The 15781-nt window shown below is 39.9% G+C and overlaps 2 protein-coding genes across 2 annotated transcripts; one reads left to right on the plus strand and one right to left on the minus strand.

The window, feature by feature from the left end:
• Positions 1-740: 740 nt before the first annotated feature.
• Positions 741-3848, minus strand: LOC128221479 (ectin-like). The gene is made up of 4 exons (XM_052930086.1): positions 3839-3848; positions 2767-2987; positions 2175-2331; positions 741-811 (listed from the first exon to the last, which is right to left on the minus strand). Exons 1-4 carry the CDS (start codon positions 3846-3848, stop codon positions 741-743), a joined length of 459 nt encoding a protein of 152 aa, XP_052786046.1.
• Positions 3849-4735: 887 nt separating this feature from the next.
• Positions 4736-6644, plus strand: LOC128221480 (neuroblast differentiation-associated protein AHNAK-like). The gene is made up of 2 exons (XM_052930087.1): positions 4736-6538; positions 6630-6644. The coding sequence occupies exons 1-2, from the start codon at positions 4736-4738 to the stop codon at positions 6642-6644; spliced, it is 1818 nt and encodes a 605-aa protein (XP_052786047.1).
• The last annotated feature ends 9137 nt before the right edge of the window (positions 6645-15781 follow it).

The raw sequence follows: 15781 nt of genomic DNA on the forward strand, positions 1-15781 counted from the left end.
CAGTACACAGCTCGGATGTATCAGTACACGGCTATGCTTTTACAGTACAAAGCTCGGCTCTTACAGTACACAGCTCGGATCTTACAAAACACATACTCGCTCTTACAGTGCATAGCTCACACTTAAACATGGATAGAACGATCGCTGTTGAAATGAATATTTCTAAAAAGCTGTTACAAATATTACAAAAAAAAAATATTTTTAAATGAAATACTTGTTTTTACGATCGATTCCCGAAAGGTCGCTGATAAGATGGCGACTAAATGCTTATTACAGACGGGAAAAACGCACTTTGGAAAAGGTAAGAAAACACATATGTTTGATAGGAAAAAAGAGACGATGATAAACCTAACACGTAAAATACTTGCATATAAACAAAACGAAAAATAACACTATGCAAATATCTAAGAAAGTATATAACATTCACATAACATGTATATTCACAAAACAATTTCATCAAAATATATGTTTGTCCTTCGTGGAACGTTGAATGTTTTTGATCAAATCGCAATAGTACTAATAGTACCGACTTCAAACTACATTCTTCCAAATAAAATCGAAACATCATCACCTTGACTGTCTGATCGAAACTATTTATTACATTTTACACTACCTAATTTCTTCCAAAACACTAGAAAATGTTCGAAAAATAATCGCCTAAGCCAAAACAATCATAGTCCATGTTCTTGAACTCTATTCCTCAAATCTGATCGCGGTCACAATCCGGGCGTGGTCGATTATTAGATCAGTCTAGCGCGAAGGTATTGGACCAAACATAGTAGTGCCATGAGGGTGAACGACATTTCCACGCCTGAAAATACAGAAGCAAAACACGGTGTTTATCGCTATAATATAATGAAAACTTCAGGGTTGAGACAAGTAGCAAAAATCCTAGACGAATGCGCATGGTCAAAGTCGTACAGGAACAAAACGAGAGCCTCAGAAAAATATCCATACATAACGCATACAAAACACAACAGATATAGCACACACGAAAACAAACATTTCACACATGCAACGAATTACATTTTCGAGCCAATGTTGGGGTTACAGCATATGAACTGATAGTGAAACAAAAGTTCACTTAGAGTTTAGACAAGTTCATGAGTACTCCACCTAAAGCCATAGTCTTGTTGAGCAACAAAACGTTATTGAATAGTTCTTCTGCATACCCAAAATACATCCTGCGTATAAACCAAGTTATAGTTGGTATGGGTATTTTTATATATTTTGGAAATAGTAGATCCGGTGTTTATGACACCCTTGCTAGTTAATGTTTTAAATCACCGGTTACAAAAAAGCAAAGACCACAACACTAGCGGATACAGTAGGGCGCATCCGGCGCGCGTCTCCCTTATAACGTTCAAATGTACCATTTATGTCAATATTGAAAAAAAGTTAACAAAATACATTCAAAATGCACCATTACGGACTTGAATTATTAACAGTTGCCTAGGGAAGTACCTTTAAATCCTTTTGCCAACATTATAAGTAATTTGTATAAATGTCGATTCCGAGGGAGGGGCGCATGGCAAAAGGTTGCACTACCTAGTTACTCCCCTCTAACGCCAATTCAGACCCTTCGCAAGACATATAAATTCATACCGATGGATAACTCACTTTACTGTTAGCAAACCGTGACCATCAATCTTTGTATGGGTACTTTCAACACTTACCAGTAACATATATTAATACAGGTTGGAATACTGACCATCAATCTTTGTAAGGGCTTTCAACACTTACCAGTAACATATATTAATACAGGTCGGAATACTGACCATCAATCTTTGTAAGGGATACGTTCAACACTTAACAGTGACATGTAGTAATAAATGTTGGAACATTCACCATCAATCATTGTAAGAGTACTTTCAATACCTACAAGCGACAAATGACAAACGCCGTAACAGTTTTGCCGTTTTATATAATCTGCTAAGTTGGAATATTCACAATCAGTCTGCGTTTGAGTATTTTTAATGCTTACCAGCGAGAAACGATACATGGTTGAGTTTTTGTTTTGCCCTATGATTTAATATTTTGAGTATGAACATTCACTACCAGTTATTAGTTCGAGTAATTTCAATACTTATCATCGACCTGGTACTGTACACAAGTTTAATGTCCGTGTTCCATTTAATGAATAAAGCAGTTTTGTCCTGAAAATAATTGCTCACCAGCGGCAGTATTCTTGCATTGTATGACGTTACACCCAGCATATTCCAGATTTTCATCGCTCCCGTCATCGCAATCTGCAGCGCAATCGCAGACGAAATCTTCGTCAATGCAGGTGATACGGCCAGAGAAACAGGTAAAGAAGCCCACAGGGCATCGCTGAAATGATAAATATGAAGGTAGTTAAATCGTATGCTTAGGTTAAAACTATTTTGTAAAGTATTTTTTCGAACTGCTTGAGTCAAATCATTTTTCGAACTGCTTGGGTCAAGTCTTTAGTGAGATAGATATTTACGAAAACAATAAGATGAAGTAATTCTTAGTTTCATACTTTCACGACACTTCATGTCTTTATTACACTACAATTAGACTGAAAAACCTCCGTTTTCTTTGGCGTAAGGAATTTGTTTATTGTTTGTTTTCTTTCAGTCAAAAAAGGGGCATGGCCATCACTTAAACCAACGATTTTAAGCTAACAACACAACTCTTCTCCGATTTACTACTTTTGGCTTTGTGGGAAGGCTAAACATCTCTTACTTAATCATATGTTAGAATAAATACAAAACACATTCAAAGCAAAACAGTAACATATACCTGTACATATGCAGCGCCATAACCGTATGGATTGGGCTCGGAAAGGCATTCTTTGATCATACAAATCTCCACGATTATAGCGGCACCCACACATCCTATACCACCGTTGCTCGGTGCGGGGCTATCACAGAACCTTTGCCTTGTCCTCTTACCCTGGCCGCATGTTGCGCTGCATTCGCTCGCTGATGACCACTCACCCCATTGGCCATTAATGGGCTCAACTGGAAATTGAGGTATCATAAGTAGTACAAATGCAATAAAATTGAGGGGCTCAACCTAAAATATCGGGTTATCCGATATTTAATATGAGAATAGAAATAAAAAGGTCGTGACCTCGACTAATCCGCTGATTTAATTATTTGTCTTTGGCATAAACGTACACTAGTGCAAATCATTTCTTGTCCATTTTTTTATCGTTTATATAGGTATGTTTTTGTATGAGTTAGGAAAAAAAATCTTTACTTTGATCAACAAGAGACGTTACTGCGATTACTCTAGTTAAGTATGATTAATTGTTTTGTTTTCATCAATTCTAAATTAAGTTGTTTGACGGAAACTATCTTTATATTTTTTTTAAAAGTAACTTTGATCTTGACCCCACCCCCTAAAAAACAATCCTAAGCTCGCTCTTAATTATACTACCAACACATTTCACTCCATCAATTCATAAAATAATTATTGGGTGGAAACCAATTTAATGTTCTTTTTGTAAATTTGGGCATTGACCCCGATCGTCTTAAAAGCATAGCAAGGCCAAGCTAGCTCATCACATAAACGACCTACACGCTAACTTTTATCATTTTCCATCCATTCTTACTTAAGTTATTGGAAGGATACCAGTTTTTAGTTTAATAACAGTAACTTTGACCTTGACCAAACCCTGCAAAAGTAGTCCCAAGCTGCTCTTCACATAAGCTACCTGCAAACCAACTTTCATCACAATTTATCTGTCCTTTCTTGAGCTTCGGAGGAAAACATTTTTTTTGTATTATTAGTAACAGTGATCTTGAGCTTAACCCTACCCACTTAAAAGCTATCGCAATATTGCTCTTATGATAAGCTACCTACACACCTATTTTCATAGCTATCCATCAATGCTTGATTAAGTTATTGGGCGTAAACTATTTTTTTTCTTTTTTAACTAACTGTAACCTTGATCGAACCATCTCACGATCACGTTCATGCCAGCTCTTCACATAAGCAACCCATTCTTCAACTTTTATCACGATCCTTCGGTTCTTACTTAAGCTGTTGGGCGGAAATCGTTGTTCTATTTTGGTAACAGTGATCTTGACCTTGACACAACCCCCTTTAACAGCAAATACAATCTAGCCCTGCACATAAGCTTAAAACACACCAACATCAGTATCATCAATGCTAGGTTAATGGGCAGAATTCAATGGTTTATTGAGCGGGAACTATTTTTCCATTCTTTGTTACAGTGACATTGACCTTGACACCACCTATTTTGAAGCAATCCCAAACTAGCTCTTCACATTAACTAGCTACACACTAAATTCATCTATAATCATCAATTTTTCAAAGTTATAAGGCGGAAACTTTTTTTTAGTAATAGTAACCTTGACCTTTACCCTACCAACGTCAACAGCCCCAAGCTAGCCCTTATCATAAGCTATATTAACACCAACTTTTATTACTATCAATCAATGCTTTTTAAAGTTATTTGGCGACAACCAATATTTTGCACCCGCCCGTCCGCCCGTTCAAAGCCCGCCCAACGACATTCCACTTCTAATAACCTTGTTTTCTTAAAGACGTGTGAAGGCACCGGTAACTCGGGTCACACAGAACATTAACGTGTCATCACAGGCTTCTTGTATTAGGTTACTTATTTTTTTTACTTTTTTGACGTTCCAAGCTACTTAGGCACATGCAATACTGCACATAAAACTAGGTTCCGGGCATCAGGAGATGATAACGACCTCTAATAAGGTAATGTAACAATTATATGGAATACTTGCCTTCATCAGATGCATCAGTTGTCGGCTGTGGTGGCCCGGAGGTCGACTGTGGTGCCTCTGAGGTAGACTGTTGTGCCCCGGAGGTCGACTGTGGTGCCCCAGAGTTCGGTTCTGGTGCCCCGGAGGTCGACTGTGGTGACCCTGAGGTCGACTGTTGTGCCCCAGAGGTCGACTGTGGTGCCCCGGAGGTCGGTTGTGGTGCCCCGGAGGTCGACTGTGGTGACCCTGAGGTCGACTGTTGTGCCCCAGAGGTCGACTGTGGTGATCCTGTGGTCGACTGTTGTGCCCCTGAGGTCGACTGTGATGCCCCGGAGGTAGACTGTTGTGCCCGGGAGGACGACTGTGGTGCACCGGAGTTCGGTTCTGGTGCCCCTGAGGTCGACTGTGGTGACCCTGAGGTCGACTGTTGTGCCCTTGAGGTCGACTGTGGTGTCCCGGAGGTCGATTGTGGTGCCCCGGAGGTCGACTGTGGTGACCCTGAGGTCGACTGTTGTGCCCTTGAGGTCGACTGTGGTGTCCCGGAGGTCGGTTGTGGTGCCCCGGAGGTCGACTGTGGTGCCCCTGATGTCGACTGTGGTTCCCCTAAGGTCGACTGCGGTGCCCCAGAGGTCGACAGTAGTGCCCCTGAGGTTGACTGTGGTGCCCCTGAGGTCGACTGTGGTGCCCCTGAAGTTGACTGTGGTGCACTTGAGGTCGGCAGTGATGCCCCTGAGGTGCGCAGTGATGCCCCTGAGGTCGACTGTGGTGCCCCTGAGGTCGACTTTGGTGCCCCTGAGGTCGACTGTGGTGCCCCTGAGGTCGGCAGTGATGCCCCTGAGGTCGACTGTGGTGCCCCTGATGTCGACTGTGGTGCCCCTGATGTCGACTGTGTTGCCCCTGAGGTCGACTCTGGTGCCCCGGAGGTCGGTTCTGGTGCCCCGGAGCTGGCCTTTGGTGCTGCAGAAGTCGGCTGTGGTGCCCCTGTAGTCGACTGTTGTGCCCCTGATGTCGACTGTGTTGCCCCTGAGGTCGACTCTGGTGCCCCGGAGGTCGGTTGTGGTGCCCCGGAGCTGGTCTCTGGTGCTGCAGAAGTCGGCTGTGGTGGTCCTTGGGTCGACTGTGGTGCCCCTGAAGTCGACTGTGGTGCCTCTGAGGTCGACTGTGGTGCCCCTGAAGTTGACTGTGGTGCACTTGAGGTCGGCAGTGATGCCCCTGAGGTGCGCAGTGATGCCCCTGAGGTCGACTGTGGTGCCCCTGAGGTCGACTTTGGTGCCCCTGAGGTTGACTGTGGTGCCCCTGAGGTCGGCAGTGATGCCCCTGAGGTCGACTGTGGTGCCCCTGATGTCGACTGTGGTGCCCCTGATGTCGACTGTGTTGCCCCTGAGGTCGACTCTGGTGCCCCGGAGGTCGGTTCTGGTGCCCCGGAGCTGGCCTTTGGTGCTGCAGAAGTCGGCTGTGGTGCCCCTGTAGTCGACTGTGGTGCCCCTGATGTCGACTGTGTTGCCCCTGAGGTCGACTCTGGTGCCCCGGAGGTCGGTTGTGGTGCCCCGGAGCTGGTCTCTGGTGCTGCAGAAGTCGGCTGTGGTGGTCCTTGGGTCGACTGTGGTGCCCCTGAAGTCGACTGTGGTGCCCCTGAGGTCGACTGTGGTTGTGGTGCCCCGGAGCTGGTCTCTGGTGCTGCAGAATTCCGCTGTGGTGGTCCTTGGGTCGACTGTGGTGCCCCTGAGGTCGACTCTGGTGCCTCTGAGATCGGTTCTGGTACCCCTGAGGTCGACTCTGGTGCCCCTGAGGTCGACTCTGGTGCCCCGGAGGTCGGTTCTGGTGCCCCGGATGTCGCCTGTGGTGCCATGGAAGTCGTATCAGGTACGCTGGTAGTCGATTGTGCCTCAGTGGTTATCTCAGGTTCCTCAGTGGTAGGTTCACAGTCTTCAATTTCGACGATGTTTGCAGAACATGTTTCTTGTGCAGCTACTGCTCGCTTTCGTCTCGATTTTGTCTTTTTTGATTTTTCAGACTTTTTCGATTTTGCTGACTCTGATTTTACTGATTTCTCCGATTTAATGGATTTCTCCGACTTTTCTGATTTATCCGATTTCACGGATTCGACAGAATCCAGGGATACCGGTTTCACGGACTTTTCAGATTTTGCAGACTTCTCTGATTTCACTGATTCTAGGGAAACCGGTTTCACGGACTTTTCGGATTTTGCCGACTTTTCAGATTTTGCTGACTTCTCCGATTTGACTGATTCCAGTGATGCCGGTTTCACGGACTTTTCAGATTTTGCAGACTTCTCTGATTTCACTGATTTCAGAGATGCCGGTTTCATGGACTTTTCAGATTTTGCCGACTTCTCCGACTTGACTGATTCCATTGATGCCGGTTTCACGGACTTTTCAGATATTGCCGACTTCACCGATTTAACTGATTCCAGGGATGCCGGTTTCAAGGACTTCTCCGAATTTGCCGACTTCTCTGACTTTGCTGACTTCTCCGTTTTAACTGATTCCAGGGATGCCGGTTTCAAGGACTTAATGGATTTTTCAGATTGTGCAGACTTGTCCGTTTTTGAAAAATGTGCTGATTTTCCTGAATTTTCCGATTTTCCTTTCGACTTTTCTAATCCTACCGAATTTCCTGATTTCTCAGATTCATCCGATGTATGAGACACAAATTTCTCTGAACTTTTACTTTCAACCTCCAACTCAGGCACTGACAATTTTGGATCGTCTACTTCAGGGTCAATCTCTACGTCTAGCATAGGCGTCGGAAATATTACATCGTCAATTTCAGGGTATATTTCAGGGCCCAGGTCCTCAACGCATTCTCGCGTGCGTTTACGCTTTCTGTCCTTTGAGCAAACAGTCCATTCAGTCCAGTCTAGGAGACGACGTGCTGGTTCTGTAATTATGGCAGAAGATTTAATAAAGTTGTGAGTTCATCTATATATGACTTGTCGTCAAATGGTAAACGATGGGATGATGATTTAATATTTATTTCTGTTAATTTACAGTTCAATGGTAATGGTGCATAACACGTAATGGTATGTAGGTTTCCCTACCTAGAATAAACAATAAGGTAGTTTAATATATAGATAACGACACTGTTAAATATATTCTGCTAAACACTTTAAAAAGATCACTTAATAAATTTCAATTGTATTGCTAAACACTTTAAAAAGATCACTTAATAAATTTCAATTGTATTGCTAAACACTTTAAAAAGATCACTTAATAAATTTCAATTGTATTGCTAAACACTTTAAAAAGATCACTTAATAACTTCCACTTGTATTTCTAAAGACTAAAATAAAAATTGCGATGGTCATTGAAAGCACTGCCAGTGTTGTCCCTTAGAATATAGTTATGTATTATCAAATCTGACTCACGGTGTTTTGGCGACATTGGACTGATTGTTTAGAACTTTATTTTATTTAACAACGTTGTTAACGTCATTTTTGTGAACTTGAAATATTTACAGCTCTTGGAGTTTAATTGATAGACGTCCAAGTGCAGTATTTTTCTGACAAATATTTAGACCCGGATTTTTATGTATCTGTTTGAATCAAATATATGTGCAACAAATAATTCATTTATAAAAGGTAACAATGATCTCATTAATAATTGTGTTGACATTAACAAAGTTCTGAACAATTAGTTCATTGTATATCAAAATGTGTCAAAATTTCAGTATTTAAACTGTAAGTAATTAAGGTTTTTTGTTTCCTTTTCGTATATTATTTAAAGGTCAATATTAGTTTCAAACTTGATAGACGAAGCAGATGTCAATTTGAACAGAATATTCTAAAATATGGCAAAAAGCTCCCAATTTCCAAATGCGTTAATAACGACTTTCACCATATTAAAGCCCATTTCTCCATATGATTCATTCAATTCTTGTGATCTTAAAGCTGCACTTTCACAGATTAAACGTTTTGACGATTTTTTTGATTTTTTGTCTTGGAACGAGCCAATTTTGCGAACATCCATAGAAACAAATTAGATGTGAGACTGCTGACAAAATAATAGATCGCGGATTTTTAGATTTAAGTTTAAAAATTGATGTTTTATGCATTTTTCTTAAACCTTTAGTAACGCTTTAAGCCATAAGACATTATTTTTCGAACGGAAATATAAAAACCTACGATCTAATTTTTTGTCAGCAATCTTGTATCATTGTTTTGCAGATATATACGCAAAAAGTTGCTCTTTCTAGGATAAAAAAATAAGAGTACAGCTTTAAAGCCACCATTATCACATTAATATTTCAATCTCAATGTTAACATCTTTAACACTCAAAACCGTCTCGTGTGATGCAAATTCGTGCATAGTTTGATTATTTTAAAAATACCTTTATATACAGTCATTTACATTGTTGCAATCTTCTGAATCTAATAGACGGGTTCTTATTATTAACGAATGTATGACAGAATTTCGGATGATCAAGAATTTCGGATGTTTTTTATTATATAATCACAAACGATATTGAACTCATTACTTGCAAATTTCAAAACGTCTTATGATCATACCGCCTAATTATTAGTAAATTATTTCGAAGTATATATGGTTACTTCTCATTCATACTGATTGTAAAAATCGGAATCGTAGGATAAGAATCCTTTAGTATGACGAAATTGAGTGAACATGTGACGCAATTCATAATGGTGTATGACGCAATGCATGTACATAAAAAAACTACATATATGAGATAAGATCATTCTTGAATATAAAGTATTTTCCTTGTTTAACCTTAAACATGTAGGAGCGCTGATACCTCTAATTAGCATATCCTTGTGCTAATACACACGTCATTTTAATACCTGGATGACGTAGTACACAAAAAGATTAACCACACGTGCAATTATTCATTCCAATAGTGTTAGCAACCTACCACGCGTATATTTGCATTTCCTTTAAAATATTCAGGTTTTAAACATTTGAACACATGTTCATTTTGATGAAAAACGTTCTCAAAAGTTATTTTCAGTCGTAGACATTTACACAAGATCAAGTAATAAAATGTTTTTGATATGCTTGTAATAGTTATTTTTTAACGTATGAGAACTAAAGTCGTTTGAAGTAAAAACAAAATCCCATCCAGTCCAAAAAATACTTCAGTGAACATTCTTAAGAAGTACAATTATTAAATACTGACACAGAACACAGTATGTTGTTTGTTTTAATCCTGAGTTTACACGGTAAATTTTAAGCTAAAACATAAACATCGTAGCGTTCTATTTAACCGATTCTTCTAAGTTGGTAACTTTTAACTAAGCAACATGTGAAAACTATGAACAGCATGGGAAATGCTAACTTTTCATATTATGCTTACGTCCATTATGGTTCTATAAGTACTGGCGCATGAGTTAAATGATAAAAGATTATATATCTGCTTCTAAGATACTTTTTTTCTTTCATTATTTATGCAAAAAAAATACAGAAAGAAGCTCAGCAGCAAATATTTAAACATAAACCTGGTTTAATGGCACTGGGCAAAAGCCAAAGACAAAGAACATAAAAACAAAAATCACAAACAAGAAACATGGAAGAACAGCACAACACTCCACACACAGCACAGTGCGTACATACTATATATATATAAAAAAAACTAGGTATGTTTATCAAGGATTGATCTCTTAACTGCCTCCGTGCCTGTCAGACTTGTTACTCACAAGAGGTAGAAGATGAGTTGCATTCCAAGTTCTGCCTTATTCATCAAAAGGGACGTTGGACATGAGAAGGTTAGTTATAATTATTGGACTTGATGAATTATAAGTATCTATCATGTGTTTCCGGTACGGATAGAGAAATCCGACCCGAAGGCACGCGCGTTACCGGCAACGCAGCGTGCCAGAGAGGCGGGTCGATCCGAACCGGAAACACATGATTGATATTTTTTCTTGCAGACAATTTGTCGAAAAAGTGAAGTAGAAAACGAACTTTTGTACATTTTGCCAAAAAGTTACGTTGTTTACTGACGTCGTCAAAACGCAGTAATTTTAAATAACTAGAAATCGCGTCTTTTACTATTATTTATTTTCAATTTTAATTAAAAGTCTTGCATGTATATATATATTTGATTGCGCTTTATTGAAATAGCATAATATTATTTTCATTAACCATGCAAAACAAGAAAAAAGAAGTGGCGCGTTACTGCACGTGACTTATCCTTAATGGGAGGGTGTAAGATTGGGTTTTCCAGCACTGGTCACACGACCGGAAACACACGTCCGGTATGCAAGAAATAGTTATAATCTTTTAGGGGAGTAAACCGCGTTGCAAACATTAGCAATAGTAGTATTTGTTACAAAATGATTAGCCTTAAAGGGGAGGTTGTCCTTGGAGTCACAACACAATACACACACATCGTGATGGAAACAAGCTGTGTAACGTATCAGTTTACCTGGTTGAGCGGAACAATCTTCTAATTCAACGACATCCTCAGTGCAAACATCATATAAAATTGACCTCCTTCTCCGTTTTGATTTCTTTGATATTGCTGACTTCTCAGATTTTGCAGATTTCTCAGATTTTGCAGATTTCTCAGATTTTGCTGATTTCTCAGATTTTGCAGATTTCTCAGATGTGGCTGACTTTTCAGACTTAGCTGTTTTCTCCGATTTAGGTGTATTTTCAGTTTTTGCTGACTTTTCTGATTTCACTGTTTCCAGGGATACCGGTTTCACGGACTTTTCCGATTTTGCTGACTTCTCCGATTTTGCAGACTTCTCCGATTTAACTGATTCCAGGGATACCGGTTTCACGGACTTCTCTGATTTTGCTGGCTTCTCCGATTTTGCAGACTTCACCGATTTAACTGATTCCAGGGATACCGGTTTCACGGACTTTTCCGATTTTGCTGACTTCTCCGATTTTGCAGACTTCTCCGATTTAACTGATTCCAGGGATACCGGTTTCACGGACTTCTCTGATTTTGCTGACTTCTCCGATTTTGCAGACTTCTCCGATTTAACTGATTCCAGGGATACCGGTTTCACAGACTTTTCCGATTTTGCTGACTTCTCCGATTTTGCAGACTTCTCCGATTTAACTGATTCCAGGGATACCGGTTTCACGGACTTCTCTGATGTCGCAGACTTGTCCGATTTCGCAGACTTTGCTGACTTCTCCGATTTCACCGATTTTACGGACTTTTTAGATTTTACTGAACTTTTGGAATTCAAAGATGTTTGCGATTCCTTTGAGGTCACACCACTATTCATCTCCAAATCATCATTTTCTTCATCTCCAAGCTCATCGTCATCTTCAATATCGTTTACACATGAACGAATACGTCTTCGTTGACCTGTTCTGTCCGCTGGGCATGCACTCCACTCTGTCCACTTCGAAAGGCGGCGAAGAGGTTCTGATGATAACGCGTATAGATAAATGTTCATAAAATATTTTTTATGTATGTTAGATTCAAACACACATTATTTGTGACAGATACAGCAATTTTTACCATATTTTGTCGTTTAGTAGCATTTTACAACGAAAGTAACATTTTGCGTTTTGGGGTCTGAGTCTAAAATTAGTGAATAGGGACACAGATGTTATTCCTTATATTGTTTGTAAACAATTTCATTTTTAATCAAACAATTGTGTTGTATGACATGCATGTGAATGTATTTAAAATACGCAATATTATGTATTTGAATACTTTGAATTGCTCCATTGTGCTTTTTAACCATGAACCTGAAGTAATTTTCTAAGTTAGAAAGATTTTTACCATTTTTTTTAATAGTTAAAGGTAATATAATAATAAGAAAACACTACAAAAACAAGCTCAGTAGTCGAACGTTTCAGGTGACACTCTTATTCAAAATCAATACATACATAATTTATAAGGATCGTTGTTTTCGACATTTATTCATCCTTTTTGGTATATCAAAACAATTGTATTAATTGTAGGAAAAATCTTATTTGGAAGTAAGATTGCATCTTTAATCCGCTACGAGATGGAATATTGCATATGCGACAAAGTGCATTTATTTAAATATATCCAGTTATGAAAAACAGAACGAAACTTAGTAAAATATATATATCTTTGTTAACGAATCTCTTAAAATAAGATCAAGCTTACTTAATGTCAATACAGTCGAACCCCATTGGCTCGAACTCGCTTGGCTCAAATTCCTCGATGGCTCGAACTGGGTGTTAAGGACCGATTTCTATAAACAAAAGGTAAGCATTCCCGCTTGACTCGTATTTTCCGAGGCTCGAGGTATTTTCGCCGGTCCCTGGGAGTTCGAGCCAACGGGGTTCGACTGTAATTAATTACATTTAAATGCCATGTTCACCTTCTCATTGATTATTTATTGATTTTTTTCTACATTGGTGTATGTTGTAATGTGTGTTTATTATTGTTTATTACCATTGCTCAAACACGTTGAGAAACTGTATTATAAATTGAAAATATGAAAATGTATAATGAATTTCTTCCAGAATGGTACTTTGGCATATCATGGAGATTATCTTGTAATAAGTGTTAGCATTTTCTAGGTAGTAATAAATAGTCTGTACTTATATTGCATTTTGCTATTAAGTCTTTACTAATTTATTCCGATTTTTAAAGCATTTGCGTTGCGTTGATATTGTAAAACATGTGCATGTATATGACAAAACGTTAATTTGGATCCGCAACGCGATGGCAGGATGAACTTTAGAAAAAAAAACGTATTGTGATATGCTTTCCGGTTGTTTATCTAGTAACAGTGAAATACCAAAAAGATATTTCAAACATACATTGCCATTACTTTGTGGTAGAAGATCACAAATATACGATCGCCTCGCGAATACCAAATGTAATTTTTTAAATATAGCTTATATATTATCAGAAAACATAATATGAAAGGGAGTTGTTGTGGAATTTTATACCCCTATGAAAAAGGAAGGATGCGAAATGTTTACCTTGTGAAACAGGTGTGGAACCAGGAGTCGTCGGAGCGTCCGTGCTCACTTCGTTCCCACACTGGACATTTGCCGGCCAGTCACACTGGTCAGTTGCAGCGTTGTAGTGCAAACTGGATGGACAGTCCATCACATGCATTCCGTTTGCCGCGCACATATAAAACTTTGTGCAGTCCGGGTGAGCGTAGTTGCCATATGTGCGACCTTTGCAGCTGAAGGCGCCTGTAACAAGCACATTTTCAAAAGTGCAATTTAGACACTAATCAAGATATTTCTTTTCTGTACATTGTTTCGTTCTCGAAACGGTCTTCTTTGCATAATAATAATTGAGTTTATCGCCGGCGGCCTCATCACATGTTCGAACCTATTAAAGCCTATTTACGAGGACTATTCTGAAGCTTGCCGGAGATGGCCGAGTTGCCTATCTTAAAGGTTGCCGGAGATGGCCGAGTTGCCTATCCTAAAGCTTACCGGAAATGACCGAGTTGCCATTTCTAAAGTTGCCGGAGATGAACGAGTTGCCTATACCATATCTTGCCGGAGATGGCCGAATTTCCTATCACAAAGCTTGCCGGAGATGGCCGAGTTACCTTTCACAAAGCTTGCCGGAGATGGCCGAGTTGCCTATCACAAATCTTGCCGGAGATGGTCGAGTTACCTTTTGTAAAGCTTGCCGGAGATGGCCGAGTTGCCTATCACAAAGCTTGCCGGAGATGGTCAAGTAACCGTTCGTAAAGCTTGCCGGAGATGGTCGAGTTATTACGTTTAATAAAGAATATATCTGAGGAAAGCAGTTGTCGACTTTCACGATTCTAACAGAACAAAAAATGCAAAGAGGCGTAATGTTTACCTTTTGAAACAGGCGTGGAACCAGGAGTCGTCGGAGCGTCCGTGCTATCTTCGCTCCCACACTGGACATCAGCCGGCCAGTCACACTGGTCAGTCGCAGCGTTGTAGTGCAAACTGGCTGGACAGTCCATCACATGCATTCCGTTTCCGCCGCACATGTAAAACTTTGTGCAGTCCGGGTGAGCGTAGTTGCCATATGTGCGACCTTTGCAGCTGAATGCTCCTGTAACCAAGTAAAAAGTCAATAAACGGACAAATTGATTAATGTTGTGTAAAAGCAACTTCAAAGTCTATTTTAATAAATGGATGAATTGAATAAAGTCTATCTTGTAATTGATCGATCAATTAACTGCCCGTACGCTTTCCAACAATCGGAACTTCTCGCCCATTTTCCATCAAAAACAACCTCGGATATATGGCGTTCATCAGTAGAAGTGAATATAAGTAGAAATTGATAGTACAGAAATTGATTAAATGTGTGTTTGTATTATTACATCCCAGGTTGTTTTTGATAGAAGTGGACGAGGAGTTCCGTTTGGCTTTTTAATTTAAGCGGAATACCAAATGAGTTTTACTGTTCGTCTATACATTTCAGTATTTTGAGAATACAGCCTGAAAGCAAGTAACAATCAGAAATATTTTGAAGTCGAGTATCGACTGCTACAGCCTCAAACGATCAATATATGAAAAATTGGAATTGATTTGTTTGGTTTTTTGTTGTTGTTTTTTCAAACTATGTTCAAATTTATCATTTAATAGACATACACTTATGTTCTTGTCGTTGCTGAATTAAATGTGGTTGATCATCGTTTTTACCTTGCTGAGCAACACAGTCTTCCGTCTGGAACTCGTCTTCCGTGCACGACTCTGGTTTCACAGCTCTCCTCCTTCGTGACTTTTTCGATTGACTTGCTTTAGAATCTGACACTTTCGAGCTGTCCGATTTTTCCGACGAATCGGATTTGGCCGATTTAACGGATTTTTCGGAGCTAGCCGTTTTTGGCGATTTGACGGATTTTTCGGAGCTAGCTGTTTTGGGCGATTTCACTGATTTTTCCGATTTTTCGGAGCTAGCCGTTTTGGGCGATTTCACGGATTTTTCGGAGCTAGCCGTTTTGGGCGATTTCACGGATTTTTCAGATTTATCGGATTTCGCCGATTTGACCGATTTTTCAGATTCGGATTTAACATCCTTGACTGAAAGAACGTTGTCTTCCATCTCGGGATCGACTTCTAAAACCGGAAGTATGACTACTTCATTGGGGTCCATGCATGCGCGTTTACGTTTACGCTGTC

This window comes from Mya arenaria, chromosome 16 (assembly GCF_026914265.1).
Source record: "Mya arenaria isolate MELC-2E11 chromosome 16, ASM2691426v1".
Classification (NCBI taxonomy): Eukaryota; Metazoa; Mollusca; class Bivalvia; order Myida; family Myidae; genus Mya; species Mya arenaria.

What these genes read in the sequence shown, in the direction of transcription:
- LOC128221479 (XM_052930086.1), bottom strand. An exon ending in ATGGCGCTGCATATGTACAG is followed by an intron (nt 2,332 to 2,766) that starts GTATATGTTACT and finishes TTATCATTTCAG; the next exon opens with CGATGCCCTGTGGGCTTCTT. An exon ending in ATGCAAGAATACTGCCGCTG is followed by an intron (nt 812 to 2,174) that starts GTGAGCAATTAT and finishes CTGTATTTTCAG; the next exon opens with GCGTGGAAATGTCGTTCACC.
- LOC128221480 (XM_052930087.1), top strand. Translation starts at nt 4,736, where the DNA reads ATGGAATACTTGCCTTCATCAGATGCATCAGTTGTCGGCTGTGGTGGC.